General features: G+C 33.0%; 1 protein-coding gene across 16 annotated transcripts in view; it reads right to left on the bottom strand.

Moving 5' to 3' along the window:
- SSBP2 (single stranded DNA binding protein 2) overlaps positions 1–23,014 on the bottom strand; it is a 150,932-nt gene that overhangs the window by 19,606 nt on the left and 108,312 nt on the right. For 6 of the 16 annotated variants that reach the window (XM_087958222.1, XM_087958219.1, XM_087958221.1 and 3 more), the window contains 5 exons: positions 18,190–18,279; positions 5,693–5,752; positions 5,230–5,296; positions 4,009–4,079; positions 1,436–1,503 (listed from right to left, as the gene is read on the bottom strand). In XM_087958222.1, coding sequence (XP_087814348.1) covers positions 1,436–1,503; positions 4,009–4,079; positions 5,230–5,296; positions 5,693–5,752; positions 18,190–18,225 — 302 coding nt within the window. In that variant the 5' untranslated portion in view covers positions 18,226–18,279. Of the gene's footprint in view, positions 1–1,435; positions 1,528–4,008; positions 4,080–5,229; positions 5,297–5,692; positions 5,753–18,189; positions 18,280–23,014 lie in introns of all 16 variants that reach the window. The other 10 variants (XM_087958216.1, XM_087958215.1, XM_087958217.1 and 7 more) reach the window with 3 other exon arrangements.

Below are 23,014 nucleotides of genomic sequence, written 5' to 3'. Positions count from 1 at the left end.
TCTGCACTCTCACTCTTAACATTTACCAAACTGCTGAAAACCTAGTTGTTTATAAGATATTTGAGATAGTAAGGTGTGTTGTCATACTGCTGCTAAATTATGATGTCATCAATATAAGCAATGGATTACAAGGACACTATTTTATTACACTGAATGTGTAATAACATGTTTCAAAGATACTAGTCATGACCAAAGCAGTGTAAAAATTCAAAATAATTTAACAAACAAAACAAAAAACAAAAATATTTTTAAAAATCAATTAAGAGTTTTATATAACTATACACAAAACCTCTAAAAAATATTTTATCTCACTTATAATGCCATGTAGGTTTCATTTTCTTGCTGGATGCATCATACTATCTATAAAATCCTTTATTTGCAAAACGAAAAGAAAACTTTGCTATCATTTACAGTTCTTGCACCTGAATGAAAATTAATTCCCACTACATTGTTATGAAAGAAACAGTTCTGGTAGCTAAGGAACAAGGCTAGAACCTGGGAAAGTTCTAGTTTCGCCTTAGGCATGAAACTAGCTGGGTGACCCATCATTCTCTCTCAGCCTTAGGAAGCAGGCATGGTAAACAACTTCCTAAATCTTGCCAAAAAACCTGCAGGGATTAGTCCAGGCATTTACCAGGAGTCAACACTGACTCAAAGGGACCAAAAAATAGAAAAGTTGTGAATACTATGTGGTTGAAATACTTCTATTATTTGGCTTTATATCATTCAACTTTCAACAAAAGTTAATATATTTTAAGAAAATCTCTGAAAAATGTTTCTTCAATTTTAACACTTGGCTAAATATTTATCTTTTATTTCTTAGTATTGTAGAAAAGACTCACATCTACCTTGAGACATTAGTATGTTCTCAGTTTATAGGTATCTAAAAGCTCAAAGGGACTGAAAAATGTATTTCATTTATATGGTGGACAATCAAGCCAAGCAATAATATAGTCTGACATATTAAAAGCATATTTGAAAGCTTCATCTGATGTCTTGCTGATGATAAAATAAAACCCTATGACAAAACCCTACCACAAAGACTTGTTAGTTTGTAATGTATTGAGCATTAAAATATGCCAGATAAAATAACATGTTTTATTTCAAAATGTTTTAAATATGACATGTTGCAAAACATCCTACATCTGAGCTATTTCAAGTATTTTCTGAAAGCTTGTTGAGTTGCCAAAATGATAAAGCCACCAGATCATTTCAAGAAATCTTTAGGCTCAAAATATCCTGCCCACTACACCAGTTAAAGAACAAATTCCTGTTGGCATTCTGATATGTTGTTATTACTGTTTGCTAATTAATCGATACACATTTGTGTGTCTTTATTTTAAATGCGCATACATCCCTGCCATTTCTTTCAACTGAAGACAACTTCCTTATTGTGTGTTAGTGCAATTGTGTTAGTGCAATTTACATTACTTACATGTTCATTCCTGGCATTCCAGGGCCAGCTAAAGCATTCAGTGGGGGTCTCATTGCACCTCCATAGTTCTGCAATGATAACCAAGGGTCAGACTACCACAAAACAAAAAAAACAAAACCAAAGAGGAAGGGGGGAAAAAAAGGACAGCAGGTTAATGACTTCCCTACACATCTGCTAATTGGATCGGCCAGTGTCATTCATTGTTAGGTTTTTAACTGCTCAATTTATAAACAATTATTATTTCTATACTCCCTCTGATTTAAAAAACTATTTAACGTTGTCTTCTGACCTTATTATCTTATCAAAGGAAGTAAACACATTTAATTGATTAATTAAGATTATTCCATTTATAATAGCTAGCACAATTATCAGTGAAGGGCAGATTTTGCCATTTCATGACTGCTGACTCAATATTCTAATATTAAGGGACTGAGTGATTTTTAAAACTATGCTCTTAAGAGTAAGTTGTTGTAATCAATAATAGATTTAATAGATTTATTAACTTTAGAAATAGACATATGTACTTATACTACGTAGGAGGACTTACATTTTTACTTAAAAGCATATTACAGCAATGGACTGTTCAATAAACAGGGAAAAACATACATAAATGTTAAATAGTCCAGCAGTGCTATATTTATATATAAAGATGCACTTTCAAATTAACTCTTTATTTATCGTATCAGCAACACAAACTGGATTCTCTACTAATTATTTGAAAAACTATACAGATCTGTTATAATTATAATTATAACTTAGTCACTTATTAATAAATATATAAAGTTCATTTAGTGACTGTTATAGACACTTTTTAGTTTTGGGAACTATAGTTAGACTAGATTGTCTAAAACCATTAAAATAGTTCTTATTTCAATTTCTGGAAGAAAATAATTTTGATAATTCACTGTTAGAAATTTCAGTCATCACAATTTTATCAGATTAAAAAAAATCTGAGGAAAATGGTTATAAATATAAGTTTTCATATAATGATGTGGCTTTGTTAGTTTATTTTTCATCTGTTGCTTTTTTAAATTCTGTTAGTTGGATTTTGATCCTCTTCACAAATTAAGTGCAAGGTGAAATGCGAAAAAGACTTTTAAAAATGAAAATCTGAGAAAGATTTTGGCCAACATGATGTAAAACAAGTATAGAGCCTTAAAAAGGTATTCAACAGTTGTTAGGTAAAAACCTGCCTAGCATGGAAAGGGAATGAGGAATAAATAATAAGAGTTCTGGTAATCTTTGTGGCATTTCTTTCCTGACCTGGTGGCCTACCTCAAAGGGATCTACAAAGGAAAATCTGAAAAATTATCCATTTGACTTCTTTCATGTTTTCTCTCTTTCTAGAAAGTATTTTGCATTTATTGGAATATCTGTAATATAATAATGCAATGTGATGTAATATTAACCCAAATAAATTGTCAAGCCCAAAATTGACATATGTGTAGCCATTTTAGTTAGGCTTAATATATATTCTTTTTCTTACTTTCTCTTTGGCAGTCATGGGGGGAAGGGTTTCGGGGTTGCCACATTCCTAAGGGGGGAGGAGTGGAGATAAAGAGTGTTTTGGCTAGGCGATTCTTCTTCCCGTGGGAAACGAGCTGTCCATGCTTGGGCCCCTTGAGGTGGAGATTTATGACATCAAGCAATGTTGAATTACTTCTATTGGAGAATGTGACTTTGGGGGGTTGTTTCTAACTTTAATATTGTGGGTTAATTCCGTTGTGTCAGATCCGGAATTACTATGAACTTTGCCAATTTGATGCTTTCCTAAATAAAATAATTTGTCTTGGAAGATGGACTTTGTTCTTTTCTTTTTAAATGGATTTCATCACTTGGAAACCTGACAGAAATATTTAATAAACTTTATTATTTAATAAATATTAAATAAAATTTATTTAAAATTAAATAAAGTCTAATACTTTATTTAATGTTAGGTCACTTTAATTAAGGTTAAGTAAAATAATTTGTATGTTTTAACCATATTTATTTCAACTAAATAAATCTGATTAAAACATTTGAAAAATGTTTTACAAAGAACAAATGAATGAAATGTAGGAAGTTAATGACAGAATTCTATTACAAGTATATTGCCAACATTTACTGCCAATATCAAACACCCAACACTTCTGTAAGTTCTTATTAATTTATCAATCATAAATTTAATATAGAAATGGGATACATATGTACAGAATCTGTATAAATTTATAAGCTCTGGATAAGTTACAAGTGCACGTGAACATATATAACAGATAATTCTAAAATCATATAACATTCTAAAGCAATATTAAAATGAAATGTTCAGGCTTTAAACACCAAAACTGTAAAGTTCTGATAAGTTTTTAAGGTTCTCTGAATTTTAACAGCAATTTATGTTTGATTTCTAACTAGAAGAAGCTGTGTGCATGTTCTCATGCTTGTTCAAATCTTTTAGAGAAATTGTGTACAATAATTTTTGTTGTGTTCAAGTACACAGAATATGTGTACTGAAAGAATACATCTCTTTGTTTCTCTTTCTCTCATAGGAAATTACGAGAAATGTGATCATATGAAAGACAATTTAAGCAATATACCTGTGGGCCTAGTGGGACCATTCCCCTAGGTGGAGTCATTCTCTGCATTGGTCCTCCCATATTTGGATGACCTAAAAGATTCATGAAAAAAAAATAGAAATACAATTTTTAATTGTTTAATCAGATTGTTTCATATTATAAATGTATTTTAATCAGAGTAGCAATTTGTCTTCCCCATGATTAAAATATTTTGTAAAAGGTTGTGTCAAATACAAACTCAGTCAAGTTATTTTTCTTCCATTTAGATTCAAAGATAATTCCTTTTCAAAGTTAATGTCTTCCATTCTTTTCATTTCGGTTTGCTTAAAAACATAGGATTTCCTCCCCACAAACTTTATTTTAATTAAACTACCAATTTAATAAATTTAGGAGAACTATATTTAGGGAAAGAATTTATCCCTGCAATTTGTATTGATGAGAGACTGACAGACAGACAGATAACATTTCTTTTTGTTTAAAAGAACATTTAAAGCACATTTAGATATAGTAGTGCTGCAGAAGATAAATTTAAGAGTTGTTCAATATGAATTTTGAACAACTAAATATCATCTCTTGTACAAGTGCTAAATAATGTGCAGCAGCAGGATGTATTTTAAATTATTTTTAGGTTACAAGGAACTTTAAGATAATCCTGCTGCCCCACAATCAATAACATTTTAGAAACATGAAAATCTATGATCTTGCATGATTCGGTGAAGACAGGAAAACAAACATCTGCTAAAGAGTTCCGTCTAATGGGAACTAGATGGTATGTCTTTTCTATTGTGGCTCCTGCTCTTCATTCCCTCCTGAGGTGAAGTCAGCTCCATTCCTGTTAGCTTTTGGAAGGACCTGCCACTTTGTAGATCTCATGGGAGGCTGTAACATGGTTGTAATTTGCTGAGATGGTTGTTATTCTCCTGCAAGCCTGCTTTTTATTTATTATTATATGTTTATTGTTTTAAGTTTTTAATGGTTGCACATTGTTTTGTTAATTGGACACCACCCAGAGTCATGTCAGTGAGATAGGTGGCTATATAAATTTGCTAAATAAATAAAACATGAAATACTTAAACAGAAATAATTGTTCCCTTTTATATTTAGATCATGAGAATAATAGTATGAATGTATTTCTTACAATATTCTGGATGACGTTACAATGTATTAACAAATGCAAGTTTGATGATAAATCAGTTATTTATTCAGTTATTTCTACTGATAATATTTCTATTGATAATTTACCTTGCTGCCGTGTTGGATCCATCCCACTAGGTAATAATGGCTGACTTCCTGGGACACCTCCTAACGCCTATTAAAAAGAGAAATTTTCCACTTGAATATCATACTTAAACAACTTTTTTTAAAAGCGCAATCTATTTTCATTTTTTAAAAACCCTATAATGTCATCCTAAAAGAATGGGAATCCAAAATTAGCTTCTTTTACAACTAATCTCAATCTATTTCGTATATTATTTCCCCATAAAATCAAATTTAAATGTATGGTATTTTAAAGATAGAAATTTATATACAGATTTTGTTTACCTGCTGTAATATCTTTAGATATGATACCCTCATTCAATAAACATTATGTCAAATATCTACATCATAAATGCAGTTTTTAAGACTTGCTGTTTTCAAAAATGGGTAAAAGTTTGCTTTTTCCAGGTAAATGTTTCCTGTATTTCACTGATTAAAAAACTGTTACCTGATTGGGTATCCTTAAAGGTGGCCTTGGCCCTCCTGGATATCGAGGAGACATGAAAGGCTACAAAACAGGAAAAAAATGCACTAATAAATAGAGATATAAACCTAATTCAAAAGTAACCTCATCCTGCTTTAGCTATATGATCATCTTTATTTATGATCAAAATGCATTCTTTGCTAATGGTGATCTTGATCTGGAAACTTCTGAAGGCCTCGAAAGCCTATTTATTTTCTATCAATACTCTATATATAATTGCAAATTTTTTGCCAAGATCAGAAATTTTCCTAAACAAGTCCATATATATTAGCTATTGTTAATCTCTTTCTCCTCCCCCCAGTCAACTCTGGTGCTTGACAATTATCGTACATTTCTGGCCATTTGCAGCATCACATAATCACGTGACTGTATTTTACCTAAAATCAGCATTTACTTCTGACTTTTGGCAAAATAGGTCCATAGTGAAACATTGGTTTGCTTAATGACCACAGCAATTGTTCGTGATCTCAGCATTTGCTTAACAACCACCACAAAAAGGTAATTTTTTTGTCACATGGTTGACGCAGTTTATACCCATGCAGTCTATGATTATCATGAGCGGGCTCCATTACGGTTGGGAGTTGAAGACTATCTTTACTTTAAAAATACCTTGCATAGCCAGAATTGAACACCAAGTGACATTCTGCCACCATGCAATCCAAATAGTTATTAGTTATTTAATAAGTTGTTGAGTAACAAAGCAAAGTAACTTTTTTTGTATACAAATAAGTTTAGAATCACATGGTTTGCTGTTCTGCATTTTCATCCCCCCCTCCACCCCCACCCCCCGAATTACAGAAATTTAAATATAAAGGGAAAGTTCTAGTCACTGTAGATGTATGAAAGTTATTTATTTGGAAGCAAACTCTGAATCTTTAAGCACAGTTTTAAAGGCCTGAAAGGAAAGAATTTCAGTTAGACAAACAGCTTTTCTATACTAATATTCACTATAGAGAGAGATACTATCAATAGCAAAAGGTAAATTAAGGTAATTCAAAATTCAAATGGCCTTATAGGCTAAAGCTTGGAGGAAAAATATTTTATAACCATTCATTAATATTCAACTTTTTAAAACTTTAAAACAGTAACAATAGCGTCACTACACTAGGAATTTATATTACCAATGTAGTATCTTTGCTCTTTGTTTGTTTTTTACCCAATACTTTTATTAAGAATTATATTAAACAGATAAAATATATACCAAAAACTTCCCAAAACATATTAAATTATATAGAAAATGCAGAGCCCCATAAAAGAAATAGGAAAAATAGGGAAATAGGAAAAAGAAACTTCTTCCTTCATCTCCACCAAATATATTCAGCGTTAACATTTTACCACTGTCTCTTAAAATAAAAACAAATGCATCTTCATTTCATATCTCATCCCATTTCCTCAGCTCTGTTTATTAATTAGCAAGTTAATCCTTTCTCTGGAATGTACAGCATAATATGTACAGTACATTAAAATCAAATCTGTTCTATGGTTAAAAATGCAGAGAGTGCTGTGGCCACAAGATGGCATTGTACTCTTATAATCATACATTTTTATAGACTTTCACAAAAACTTATAAAATATGACTTTTAAATTCAACACATATTTTGATTTGTAAATCAAAGTTAAATGATAATTTTGCCAATTTGTAACTATATAACAAAATGGAACAAAAATATTATTCACATTAGGCAAATTCTTGATTTAATGAACTCATGGGAAGTAGAAAAGTCTGTTTAGACCTGAATGTCCATTAAATTTGAATGGGATTTGAAGAATTCGGAAAATATATTATATTTGGGTAAAACGGCTAATGGAGTTTACATATGTATAAAATGGCATTATGCCTATGAAATTGGAAAACAAATTTTATCTCTTACAACTAACAGCTAGCAAATTGAAGGTTAACATTTCATATTTTCTTATCCTGATACACCTTTTACTAATCACTAGTCACTAATATAAATAATTTATCATTATTTTATTTTGTAGATTTTTTTTACAAGATCATCCAGAATTAAATATTTTTTTAGTGTATCTCATAACAGCGAAATGTATTTTATTTTCTGGATGACTTACCACTTATATTTGTACGAACATCTATGGGACTGATTCAGTGCCTTAGCACTGAACTCATATATTTTAATTTTCCCTTAGTAAAACCCTCTTCTACCTTCATCTTTAGAAAATCTAATATGGCATCATGTTCATCTAACAAATAAATAGAATTTTCAAATCTTGCGTAGCATAATTTATACATGTAGAATGTGCATAAACATACATTTATTTCCTAACTGTAACAAATACAAATTAATTGCAACTGAGTAATGATAATTATTTGAATATATCTGTACATTTAATAGTACAACTCTGCAATTTATTTTCCCTTTGTTCACTTTATAAGATTGTTTTTTAATAATGCCCTCTGATCAATAAAAATTCATCCTCCAGCAGTTTCTCAATGGCAGAATTGATAAATTCACTCCACAACAAAAAGTTGTTGCCTTCAATGTTTGTCTCTACGCCTGGAAATCATTTCTGTTACTCATACCATGTGTTACTGTACAACAGCAATTGATAAAATTTCACACTGAAAGCATTGTGACACTGTGTATTGAAGCAAAATTTAGTTATATCACTTGCATATAGAGGACAAAGCCAATAATCACATGTTCACTTAGGGCTGAGAGCCACAAATGCCATATACAAACAGCCTTGTGTATTCTCAATTCAGTGTTTGCTTATTCTTTTGTAATCACTTTCTTTCTAATCACTCCATTCTACAAGATGGGTGAGGAATAACAAGTGATTCCTATAGGGATTTTATTCTGTGCTGGACTTATTACTCTCACTCTCACAGACCTGTGAGACTGAAGAGATAAGCAGGCACACAATAGGAAACATATCAGGCTGTTGCATAGTGGACTTGGGACTACTATCATCACTGCATTCTCTTCTATGTGTAGTCCTTTATTATGTGTCTGCTTACTCTTTTGTAGTGAAAATACTTTTCCTACTACACTTAGTACATAATATTGATGCCACAGCTATATTTTCTGAAAATATTCATCTCTGAAAATATTATCTCTTGCTATTTAATTCCTGTGAATTATCTTATTCATCATTACTTCCTTCTGCTTTAAGAACTGGAATACAGTGCAAAATTTCCAGACAAACTAATCTTCTTCATCTATATGTGACAAAATAAAAAAATAATATAAAAAGCTTCTTTTAACATGTAAAAATAAAGTCAAGCATTGAAATGTTTGGTCCATTAATGGGATAAAATGGCAAAAAGGTGATTAGGGAGAAAACAGAACTGTTCAACTCATTTTTTGAATCTTCTTTATACAACAGGAAAAAACAGTTCTACCTATCAAAAACAGTACGGTAAAAGATAGATTAGGAATACAAATTAAGCAGACGTGGTATTCAGCAGGTTCTGACCAGTTCTGGAGAACTAGTAGTAGAAATTTTGAGAAGTTAGGAAAATCGGAAAATACCACCTCTGACTGGAGATTTTACAGTATCCTTCCCCTGCCACGCCCACAGAACCGGTAGTAAACAAATTTGAATCCCACCACCGAAATTAAGGCAAGATGATAAGAGAACATCTATCTTACTCTAGACCAGTTTAAATCACCTCAACCAGATGAATTCTAAAGGAACCGGCAGATATGATCTCAGAACCACTGAATCATATCTTTCAAAGATCCTGGAGCATCAGGATGATTGGAAAAGGCTGATATAGTTCCCAACTTCAAAAAAGGAAAAAAATGGATCCAGGAAACTACAGCCCTATCAGCTTAACATCAATACCTGGGAATATTCTGGAAAAGATAATCAAGCAATGAATCTCTGAATACCTAGAGGGAAACAAAGTCATCACCAGATACCATAATGGGTTTTTCAAAAACAGATCATTCCAGAAAAATCTTATTGCATTATTTGACAATGGACAAAATAGTGGACTAGAGATATGCTGTGGATATAATTTACTTGGACTTTAGTAAGGCATTTGATAAAGTAGACCACAACCTAATACTTGATAAAAGAAAAATATGGGTTAAACAGCATTTTTGGCCTGAGCAGGGGTTAGACTAGAAGACCTCCAAGGTCCTTTCCTTTCCTCTGTTTTTCTGTTATCCTATAGCTCTCATGTTTTTCTGGGTCTAAACCATTAACTGGGTGAAACAGTGCATCACGGGGCAACAATTTTTGAAACAAGTTACCTCAAATGGGCTAACATAGAATGCATTCAAAACCAGAACCCATGTCTCCCATGAAATTGAAATTTGGCAAATTTTACAAATCATTTTATGACATAAAATTATAAAATACCATAAAAGATTTTCTGTGGTCAATTCCTGATCTTTGACTGCATTATACTCTTGAATATTGGTTATCTTCCATTTATCTCAGAATATCTCCCTGAATTTTTAAGAGTCTTTCCAGTGAAGGCCATACATTAGAAGCTCTGTATTGTTGAAGACATTGACAAAGAAAATATCTTTGAAGTGATGACCCAACAGTTGTCTAGTGTTATATTATTAGGTATTTAATTATGTAGAAAGCTAATAGATCAAATCCTAACCTTAAACCACAAATTTATTTTAATTTATTTATACAGAATAATATTTCTGTAAAGAAAATAAAAAACAATTCAAATTGCAAGAACTGATCACCATGACTCAAAAATAATAGCTCACATAATAAATAACAGCAATTAAAGTCATGCAGTCTAAAGACATTTCTAATTTACCTGTACATAAAAAAAACCTACAGGATCACTACTACAGGTTTACAAATCTGCAATTCTTTTAAAAACATAGTTAGCTTTATAAAACAGGACCCCACAAGCAGAGTAATAATTTTCTATGCTTACAAACCCATATATGAAGAAAATCAAGCTATATTTGAAGAAGCTTACTTCAAGTATAGCTTAAAAGTAGTAAGAAATCACTGAATGTCTGCCACAAAAATTTAGTACTAAAAATATTAGCATGTAGATAACATGCTCAGTATATATGGTAGTAGTATTCAGGACTATTGTTAATCTGTGTAAACTGAGAGACCAGTATACAAGGACTAATAGATCATTATGGGATATCTAGCTTTTAGGATAGCTTGCCTACTCTTATTTGACTTACTACAGAATCTCTACTGAACTTCTAGGGAAATGTTTAATTCCCTAAACCATGCTCTGAAAATTTTTTTATTTAATCAAATATTGTGGCCAGGTTTTTATTTATGTACAGTATATGGGATGTCACTTTTGCTTAAGACATTATTAATGATGGACAGACTTCTGGTGAAGAAAAGGGCCAACTAAAGAGAGCTCTGGAAAAAGCAGAACTGATAACTAAAGTAGAAAGAAGAGCTGGCAAGCAGATCAACTCTTTGTAATTCCCATTTAGACAAGGAGAGAACTTGAGATCACCTATAAATCATGAGGAGACTGCAAGACAATGGGTTCTAGAGGGCTTAGGGAATAGCTTATTTGATCAAACTGTGGTTGATAAAATGACACTAGGTTTGCATACTTCCTTTTCTGATGACTTTCGGAAATTGCTTGTTAAGTGCTTTTTGGCTATTAGGTGAATTGAAACCCCAGCTGAGTTTCCTTAAACCCTTTGTGAAAGAAGTGTTAAATACAAGTTTAAGGTCTTAAAATTTTTTTTGGGGAATAAGCAGAATACCATCTGCTCAGTTTAAACTTTCACTAAACATTCCATTTAATCTCACCCAGGTTTTACCTCCATCATATATCATTTTTATTACATTCAGCAATAAACATTAAATTCTACATGTATGCAAATATTCATAATTCAAGCTTGTTTACTTTATCATAGGCTCTCTCTAAGTGTAAATAATTTCCCCTTATATTTCTCAATTACTTAAGAGCAAAAATTTGGTCTGCACACCTCCTGTTCAGTATAAAGCTGCATTATCGTAGTTCCTAAGCTTTCTAACCTCTTACACCCTTTCAACCAGTTCTGCTAAACACCTTTCCTGATGCTAATTGTTGTAGGGTTGTTGTTGTTTTTTGCAGTCTTGCTGCCTTTTCCTTTGTATAGGGAAATTTTTTTTTCTAAATTGCCCCGATGTGGTCTTTACATTTTAATCATACTGCTTAGTCACAAGTAAATTGTATCCATATTTCAAAAATTTGCTAGTTAAGCCATCAACCTTCCTACAGGATTTATAATCCCCTCATCATTTTTCTTGCATAATATTTGTAACATTTATTTCTATTTCATTCTTTAATATATCATTGTCGTACAACTTTCTTCCAGCATTCCCTCATTTCAGTTTTGTCCCAAATAATTTCATCACTCCTGTTTCTTACTCATTCACTCTGCGGATGAGTCCTTGTTTAATCTTTTCTAAAACTATTTTTTAGTTTTTTAAAAAATCATACACATCATATTTTAATTTTTGGTTAAAATAGTTTTGTTAAAATAATTTTCTATTAAAATAAAACTTAACCATTCCTTGCTCCATTTGACTATATTCTATGCAACTATTTTTTCTTGTATATATAGAGAACTAGCTGGATACCCGTGCTTCGCTATGAAACTATTAATCAGGCTATGCAGGAGAAATTTGGTTCACAATCCGTTGGCTCAATGGTAGTTGGTGATTAAAACACATAAGGGAATATTGCTCCCGCCACCTTGAGTGCGGAAGCAGTTCCATAGGTGGAAGGCGTAGATATTTTGATGAGGTACCGACATTTAGTATCAGACTGCTCCTTTCCTTTCCTCCTTTCCCTTCCTTTCCTTCTTTCCCTTCCTTTCTTCTTTCCTTTCCTTTTTTCCTCCTTTCCTTTCATTTCCTTTCCTTCTTTCTTCCTTTTCTTTCCTTCCCTTTCCCTTCCCTTCCTTTCCTTCTTCACTCCTTTTCTTTCCCTTCCCCCTTCCCTTCCCTTCCCTTCCAATCTATCTATTATCTATCTATCCATCCATCCATCCAGCAAAAGTGTTGTAAAGATGCTCTTTTTCAGGAGACAACTGGACTTTCTGGTTTTTCTTTTAAGATGTTTTGCTTCTCATCCAAGGAGCTTCTTCAGCTCTGACTGGGTGGTGGGTAATAAAAAATGCCACAACTTTTGATGCCAAAGTAGCTTCCTGTTTGGAAATGTAGTTTGCATCCTTTTAGAGAGTTGTTCAGGCAATTTGGAGGTTTCTCTGTGTCCTTGGGTCACCTGAGTGGTGCAAATGGCTGTGGAGTTACTAAGGTAACGGAATATGAGGCAAATGGCAGTTGGAACAGAGTTCTTTTCAGGTGGGAAGGGGGAGTAGAACTCCTTAGCATCAGAGTGTATTAAGAAATACTAATGATCTGATAGTCATTTCGAAAAATCCTTTTTTAGCGAGCACCTAGAAGCCAAAAGGAACATACATGCCAAATTTCAAGTTTGAAGGATTTATGGTTCTGGAGATTTCATGATGATGCGAGAGTGGTATTTTGCTTTTATATACAGTATATAGATATATTTGACTCTAACTCCAATTTCGGGATTACAGGTCGTAAAAAGGGAGTAACCCAGATTTTTTTTTGTTATTCCTAACCTTTTTTTTTACTTCATCAGTCTATAAACAAGAAGCCTTTCTCATGCTTCCTATTAAGCATTCTGATCCACAACCTGTGTTTATTCTGTTACATAATTTTTGTTATTTTATTTTAAGCAGCTTCCTTACTCTCTTTCTTCATGTTCCCATCCCACCTTAACCCATTTTATTTGTTCTGATAAGCAATAATCTATTACTTTTTTAATACGGGATTCATACTTTGTTATTTTCATACTAATTACTGTTATCTCCCCCCCCCCCGAAGAGCTATTCTCGAACCTACCAAAAGTGGTCTATCCCAAGTTCACATTTGTACATATATGGACTAACTAATCCAAGTATTTGAAACAGAATTTTTTTATATAAAAGTTATTAAAAATTTAAAAGAAAACATAAAAACGAACACAAATTGATATTGAATAAAGAAAATGAAAGAGAAACAGTAAAAAAGAAAAGTACAGAAAGAAAGGATAAAAATAAATAGGAAGAAGTTTTTGACTTCCTTTGCAGCAAATATGTAGGATTACAAAATTATCTTCTTACTCTAAAACAAAATTCACAACAAAACTCATCATCAAAATCATAAGCCTTAAGTGCATTTTTCTGTTTCATGCTAAAAAGTCTATAAGGAGTTTCCAATCAGCCATAAATGTAGATATTTTTCTAATTAAGAAAGTCAAGTTAATCATCTTTGCAGGTTCCATCATCTTCCTTTATTATGGTGTCAAACTTTTCAATTTTTGAGAATACAGTAATCTTGCTGCAGTTGTCATATATATAAAAACAAAGTCCCCTGTCTGTCTGTCTACATTAGTCTTTAACATTTTCTCAATTAATGTATTTATTTGTCTCCAACATTTTTTTGGATTTTCACGTGTCTATCATACATGATAAAGTGTTCCTTCATCTTGTTCACATTTCCAACAAAGATTCAAAGTACTTTTTAGGCAATTTCTCTGGTGACAAATACCAACAATACATCATTTTATATAGCTTCTCTTTAATGCTAGAACACAATATAAATTTCAATCCTTTCAAATATATCTTTTTCCATTGATCCAATATTAAGCTCTCCTTAAATACATACGTTCTTTCACTTGTTCTTTTTCTGTTTCATATTTGAACAAATTTATATATTTTAGCAATAACACATTCATTCTTTGTACATAGTTCTATTGCAAACTTAGTCTTGCATTGTTGAAATGCCTAAAACCTTTTATCCACTTTAAACCTTTCTGAAAATTGTACATAAGAAAATCATTTTATAATTCATATGAAAAAATATAGCACATCATAGTACTATGTAATACCATTTATGTTTACTTATGATTTATTGTCTATAAAATGCTTTTTGTGCTGAAATCCACAAAGGTATTTTGGGGCACAACCTAGCTTTATATTTATTCCATGTTTTAAGAATGGCCTGCCTGACGTAATTAATTTTGACATCTACACTAACCTTATAATATCACAGATATCCATGTCATCCAAATCTCAGATTGTGTCCTAACTGCCACAATCCTCTATTTCTTTAAAACTGAACATTTTTCAAAGCAGATATTCATTAAATAAACATTATTCCAATTCACTTTTTGCTCTACAAATGGCTCAATTGCTTTTTCTACATAATTTAATATCATTCTCACCTACCCCTTTCATTGTTTAAAAGAATAATATTTTCTACTGGATTTACTTCATTCAGTACATTGTAGAATGTTTCCAAAAACTCATCTTTGTTTCTTCCACTATCATCATTCTAAAATGTAAAATGTAACATACAACTATCATCACCTGTAATCTTCTACCACCATAAGCACCTACAATAAAGAAGACACCAATTCATAATTTTATCCCCTACATTTCAGCTGTTCCATTTATAATTAAACCTACTTCTACATTTTCTTGCAGCTATATGCCAACCCTACCCCATAGAATCAGACCACTTTCAGTCAGATCAATAATATCCTTTCCCCTTTTGTTAGGTTGGCAGATACTTAGCCTTGCTTTTTTTTTTTTTTCATTTTATTATTTAAACCTTTTACACTCAATTTGCATTCTTCCCAATTCCATGGGCATTACTAGACTGACCAAAGATATTGTCTTCTATTATTCATGACTTTTAGTAAGATAAAGAAGATATAAAATATGTTGCCAACCCTAGTTATACACGTGTCATATGCATCATTCCTAGATAATTATAGCTTTTTGGCACATTGTAGCTAGTATTTATTTATTCTTGAGATTTATAAGGCTACCCAACTCAAAAAAAAAAAAAATTTCTGGGTGGCACACAGAATAAAAGTATGCCAAAAATACAACCACAGCTCAGATTTACTCCACACATATTTATACTAATTTATGTCAGCTAGGATTTCTACTTACTACTTTGCAAGTATATTTTGCACATGTCCCACCACCTAAAAGATATATGCATCAGACTGACACCTACCTACACAAGGAGACATCTATTGCTTTTATGATTTCTATATCTTAAGTTCACTAAGAAATTTATTATAACATCGATATATTCTACACATACTTTTTTTAACTCAGCCTTTAATACAATCTGGTAGGTAGATTTGAGTAGTTCTTAAAAATGATTAGCAATTCTTTAGCTAATTTTGGAATTTTTTATTAATTATTTTTTACTTTTAGATTATTTATAAAGAAGAAATTTAGAAAAGAACATAAAATAAAAAGAATACAGAATCATATATTCAAAATGCACTGAAAAAAGTAAATGAGTTTTTGAAGAGAAAAATGATTATAGAATTTTCCCAATAATCCAATAAATGGATGATATGTATATGCAACACAAGTGAAAATAATTTTACCATCCTTGATTGAGAAATTCAAGAACTTAGTGCAATGTTCCCACTATGTACACTTCCAAAATGAATTAATAAAAATAAAAATAATGGTAAATTTAAATATATTTTTATCAACTAGGACACTCTGTGTTAGCTATGAATGTTTTAAAATAAAATTTTGCATAAGCCTAACCTATTTTTCATATTCTGGGTAAAATGATCAGGAATTTCACAAGGAATATTTGAATTTAAGAAAAAGTGGGACCTTGGAGCCGTATGCAATAAAATGCAATAGTTTTATGAGTTGGGAATAGGGTTAAAGATGTATAAATGGGACCACTTCTGATTCTCTATGGGAACTTAAGATAGAGGCAAATCTTTATCAGCAAAACACTGAGCAAAGCAAACACTTAGATAGGAGGTCTCACTATCTATTCATTTTCCTAAAATGAAATTTACTACTTTAAACAAGGCATCCGATTGGCACAATAGGACAAAAAAAATAGTAACACTTTGTCTCCATTATCACCATAATGTAGAGTCAAAATGAACTCAAATTCATGCTTGATGAAATTAACTTTTGGTCTTCAAACAACACTCCACATATTGTTTCTGATGTTTTATCTTCCAAAGCTCTTCAATAAAGTAAGATTAAAATTAAGAATAGAAAAGGATTTGGGAGCAGTTTATCAAGAGCCCAGATTAACTCCTGTACCCAAAACTAATTTCTAATCTAGAAACTAGATCCATCCATTTCCATTTAGTAAGTGGACAAGACGAACCCTGTGTAGCTCCCACATAGCATCTCATCCTAGGTTGATTAGGAAGTAATGTGACCATAGCACCAAGTTAAATGGTTCTGTATATTTAAATCATCACATAACTGCATTGAGGTCAAATATATGACTATCAATTACTTGAGATAAGCCTATGGTTTTAAATACTGAGACATTTTTTTTACTCAAGGCAAGAAAACTGAAATCATCCAACACCAAAAACAAGGCGATGACAAACTAACCTGTATTCAGATAAAAATCAAGGAGCCAACTACGTGCCTGCTTCTGCCTACAGCCCAAATCAATGTGTATGTGCTTATCCTTCAGCCATTCCGACTCTACTTTCACATTCAAATATGTTGTCCTGTTAAATGAGTGTCAACCCTATTCTTAACATGTAGTTACTATAGTACCTAAAACCTGGCTGGGCACATCTCAAAAATGCTTGGATTGTCCAGCAGATCTCATTGATACACACTAGGTATGTCTGTTGTGAATGTTTGAATTAAGCTGTGAATGATCAGTATCTCTCTCTCTCTCTCTCTCTCTCCTCCCCTTCCTCCCTCTCCTTCTCTCTCTCTCACAACACACAATCTATATGTATATCTATATTTTCACTATCCTGAGTAACAGTTTTTATCCACAAAAGCTAATACAATTCCATTTATTTGGCTTTGTTTTATCTCTTAGTGAAACATAAAATAATTTGGTTCCCAAATTAATGCTTTCATCACTTAACATAATTTGACATACAAGTAGTCCTCGACTTGACAACAGCCTTGGAAAGGGTGTTTTATGGTCTTCCAGAAATCTCACAGTCACATGATTGCAATTCAGGTGCTTGGCAACTGACATTTATGACTGGTTGCAGTGTCCTGTGGTCACGATTTGTGATTACAAATTGCTAGTTTGAACTTGCCTAGCAGTATTAAGCTACTATTTGCTGTAGCATATATATATTTTAATAAAGAATCAAAATAATACATTTTAACTTAGACTCTACTAGACAAAGCAAAGCAAGCAACCAATTTCTTCTATCGTACAACTTCATCTGCGGCCCATTTAAATTAAGATATCATTGCACATTTAACATTTTATCGTAGATTTTAAGTTTGCACTGCTGATATAAATAGCATAAACTTATTTTCTACAGATAAAATCCATAGTAACACCCTATTCTATCCCAAACGTTTAAACACTGTGCATTTTATTCATGGAAGAAATGGTATTCTTTCATGGCAGTGCCAAAAAAATGCTACTTTCTCTTTTCTAAGTTCTGAAAGCCCTATAATCAATTTTTTTCTGAATACCTGAAAAAAACCCGGTGGAACAGGACCTACTGGCATGCCATCTCCTGGGGGAATGTTTCCTAGCACTGGACTGGGAGCTGCTGCAGCGCTCTGAAAAGAACAAAGGAAAAATAAACCTTTGTCATTGCACACAATAGGCATAAAACCAAAATACTACTTTGACCATAGTGTGGCAAGGCAAAAAGGAACACTCTCTGCATGACAGATTTAATTTTTTCTTCCATTTAAAATAATTAGTGCTCATTTTCAAAGTGCAGAAGGGAAACACTTAAATACAAATGTAGATTTCTTTAATAAATGACTGCCTTACACTCACAATTGAAAGGGAAACTTAGGGATCAGGAACTTCATTTAATTTAAACAAAGACTTGTAAATTGTGCATTTACAAAAGATTCTATTACAACTCAGTCCAAAAGGCAACTTCTGATCAGAAAAGTAGCATGTCAGCTAATTAGTTGATATTCAAAACAAAACATTATGGAAGAATTCATTTCTAAATACACTAACACAATTCTATAACTGAATACATAGTATCAGTACAATTTTATAATCTATTAAGAAACAGTCTCCTTAAAATGATAACAAACTTTATGTATGTGGAATGATGCTTTAAGTGATCAAATCAAATATGATAAATAATGCAAACATTTGCAGTATGAAATTGGGAGCCATATTTATTTAGCTTTCTTATTTCACCCTGGTGCTAATGACAACCTGGGAGACAGGAATTAAATCAAGAAAAGAGTGCATATCTGATGAAAAATGACTGTATTTATCCTACACTGGGAAGATCCAATCTTAGTCTCCCACATAACATAACAGCTTTCAGTCTTAAAACTGGGGTTCCCAAATTTGTTTGCATTGTGAATCCAACAAAAGTTGGGATGATAGTGAGGATGGTAATTCAAGATCAGATGGAGGAATAAAAATCTTTTCTAATCCCCTTCCTCTTTGCATTACAATTTAGAATCTCAAATTGTCATCCCAAGCAGCTGGTTGGGGATGATGGGAACTGAATTTTTCCCTTTTGCTGCTGAAGTCTGGCTTTTGGGGAGGCTGGCTGATCTCTGGCTGATTTGTTTGCATTGTGAATCCAACAAAAGTTGGGATGATAGTGAGGATGGTAATTCAAGATCAGATGGAGGAATAAAAATCTTTCTAATCCCCTTCCTCTTTGCATTACAATTTAGAATCTCAAATTGTCATCCCAAGCAGCTGGTTGGGGATGATGGGAACTGAATTTTTCCCTTTTGCTGCTGAAGTCTGGCTTTTGGGGAGGCTGGCTGATCTCGGATGGTTTTACATTTTAGAAGGTTACCCCTGTGGAAAGCTTACATTGAATGCTCTTCTCATCTATACACAATTACCCTTGATGAACAAGTACCTGGGATTTCTATATTTCTGGGAGAACTACCTTCATGCTAAGTACTGCTTTGGAAATTTGGGCTCCCTTAACAAAATCTTTGCTGGCAGGATAATAAAAGTGAAAAGGGAAAGAAGAAAGGAAGGAGGAAAAGTAAGTAACAGCAATAATGTGAAGCACTTGAGGAAATTATCTACTTGTTTTCTATGGTGCCCACAATTTGGATTCTCTAGTCAGTCCTTTAGTAAGTAGATTCAAAACATGATGACCTGACCTAGCAGCTGTGATAACCCTCTTGGGATCGACTGGATCTTAGGATGGTCCTTCTAATATTGGAGACAATTAGAAAGCCTTCAATTTGGGGCTGGCTGAAAAAGAGGCTGGGTGGCCTTTGCTATGGAAAGAAGTTGACTGTTACAGCTTTGACTGTTTCAAGGTCTTTGAAGAGCCTTGTAACCTGTGTGGCTGTTAAAGAAACACCTTGTATTGGAGGAAGATATTGAGTTACTAAATCAGGAGTGAAGAATGAGGCTTCTTCCAATTTGCTAAGTATAAAGCTATACACTGATGTGATATCTTTTGATCAGAATATATTTGCTGCTCCTGCCAGTTATACGCCAATGATGGCAGAAGAAGCCAAGTGAATATGTGCTGTTTGCAGGGATGGGATTCAAATTTCTTAACAATTGGTTCTGTGGGTGTGGCCTAATTTGTGGGTGTGGCTTGGTGGCCATGTGACTGGCTGGGCATGGCTTGCTGACTGGGCATGGCTTGGTGGTCATGTGATGGCTGGGCATGGCTTGTATATAAATATTATAAATATTCATGTAAATATTGAATTTTTTTTAAAAGAGCAACTTTTACCCAAAATCAGGCAAAGCAGGCAGTCAGATTGAGTTGCTCACAGAATCACAGATTCATTCAGAGATCTACCTTTCTGCGATCGGCTACCTGAGTCTGTCACATAAAATCTGCTTGCAAACAAACTCACAAAATTAACTCACAACACACTATGTATGTAAATATTGAATTTTTTTTAAATAAAAAATAGCAATTTTTACCCAAAATCAGGCAGAGCAGGCAGGCAGATTGAGTCACTTAGAGATCTGTGTTTCTGCCATCTGCTACCTGAGTCTGCATTAAATAATAGAAGCTTCAGGCTCAGCTCTGCTTTTAGATTAGCTAGAAAGCAAGAAATCTGTCAATTTCCTGCTTTCTAGCTAATCTAAATCTCCGGGCACAGCAGAACACCTGATGGTTGGGGGGAAAAAGGGAAAATAGCAACTTAGCAGGCAAATTTGATGGCGCGCATGCCAGGTAAGGAGTGAGTGGGCTGGGCGGGGCCAGCCAGTGGCACAATTTGCCGGTTCTCCGGCAGGTAGAATCCCACCCCTGGTTAGAGTGCATTTTGCGCACACCTGTAGACCATTTCCTAAAAACCTCAGCTCTGCAGCCCAGACAGCTGAAAAGCGTTGCGTGGATGCACAGCATTTGAAAATCCTCTTCTTTTCTCATTTTTCAACCTCAGCTGTGTCCCGCAAATCACCTGAGGTTGAAAAAGCAGGAAATAAAGGACAGCCAAGAACCCAGGTGGACGGCTGGGCCAAACAGAGCAGCAGACACCGAACCGGTTCGGTGTCTGCTGCTCTTCAGAGCTACCAGTTCTATAGAACTGGGCCGAACCGGTAGCATCCCACCCTGGCTGTTTCTACCAGCAGTTACTCAATGTAGTGTGTTTAATAACATTCTCTGTTCTCAATTCTGAGGGGGGGGGGAATCACCTTCATCTGGGCTTGTACCTCTCCTTCCTGTCAACTATGTGCTATGTGCAGCATGCCATCTCCAGAAGTTAGACCTCTTTCTATCCGCCATCTATCCACCATCTCCAGAAGTTAGACCTCTTATGCTAAGTTTCTTTCTGGCATTTTAAAAAATATTCTGGCCCCCATAAATTTACGATCTCTCTCAAATTAGCTTGTAGCCTCCAAGGGAGTCATGGTCTATAGTTTAAAAATCCTCATCCTAAGTCATTCTCTTTTATAGAAAGTTAACATATGTTATAATACAACTAAATTTAGATTATCCTGAAATAATGCAAAACAGCAGCTGCAGGAGGAAATAAATTAACATGCTGATCGTTGATTAGATAACAGGGTAAGATGAAGCCTTTATCATAATTTTCTTCCAAAGTATGGAACTTTGAATGTGCATTAAAATTGAAAGTATGCAGAACACTACTTTTATTTTTGTTTCCTTTACAATGTGGATTCTTCCTTTTGGCAAATGTATAGCTATTTATATTAAAAGTTACAACAACCTTTGAAATAAAATAGCTCAAAAACAAATTGATATTATGGGTTTGTATACAGAAAATGTTTAATTTTTGAAAGAAAATATATTCTATTTTTTAAGTGAACCACTTAAAATACACTAATTTTTGACACCTTTCAAACTAAGTAGGTAGGAAATATAGTTTCCCTGTTCCAATAAATAAATTGTTAATTTTTCAGATATTTATATTACCATTACATCTAGATTTATACAAGTCTTTCTAACAGCACTATATTTTGGTGCTGTATTTGGTCTGGAAAAATTTCTAACATACTCTTGTGATCTCAGAGGATTTACTTATTATAAATAAATTATAATTTCCAATGGAATAGAATTGGCCACTGGGTGTCACTTTTGCACCCAATATATAAAATTCATTTTGAATTAATGAATTTTTAGCATAATACCCAGCTTAAGGAACTATACCACATATATTTGAGCATGTAAAACTAAATTTCATTATGATGACACAAGGTGATGCTGTTTTTCCATAGACTTCACAAAAATAGGGATGAAAACACTAAGTTTAGATTGCAAACATTTCTGTTTTTCCTGATGAATCCAGTTTAGTCACATATTTAACCGCTACATTAAAAATTAGAACTAGAGCTAAAGTGATATGAATCTGCATGTATGTCTGTACGGACAAGCACATAATGACAGGTGACAAACTAACTTTGTATCCATTTTAATAGTATCTATGTAAAATAAATACAATTATACACAAAATGTGAAGGTGTTAAGTAGAAGCTTATTTCAATGTGCCTCAAATAAATTACAAAATGTTAGTGTAATTTCCAAAATAAACTTTTCTTTAAAGATCCAAATCAAAGTTATTAAAATAATATTTAAAGTCATTATGTAGACCTCCATGTACTGCACTAAACATAATTTAGTTTTAAAATAATGTCTCAGCACCCTCTTTTACTGCAATTCTTACTTCTGTTGCTAATTAAGCATGTCTTCCTGTCAGTTTATGAAGTTGAAGCATCATCATAGTTTACTGATAATTGCATACATCATCCATTAATTATGATGCAAAAGTAAACTTTTCTGTTTATCTGTAATCTAGAGGTTTAAACTTAACCCTGCACTGTTATAATTCTAGAAAAGTTGCATACTATACGTAC

This window comes from Notechis scutatus, chromosome 2 (assembly GCF_049901735.1).
Source record: "Notechis scutatus isolate UNSWTSFEM ecotype Mainland chromosome 2, rNotScu1.2, whole genome shotgun sequence".
NCBI lineage: Eukaryota > Metazoa > Chordata > Lepidosauria > Squamata > Elapidae > Notechis > Notechis scutatus.
This window is presented reverse-complemented; position numbering and strand designations above follow the sequence as displayed.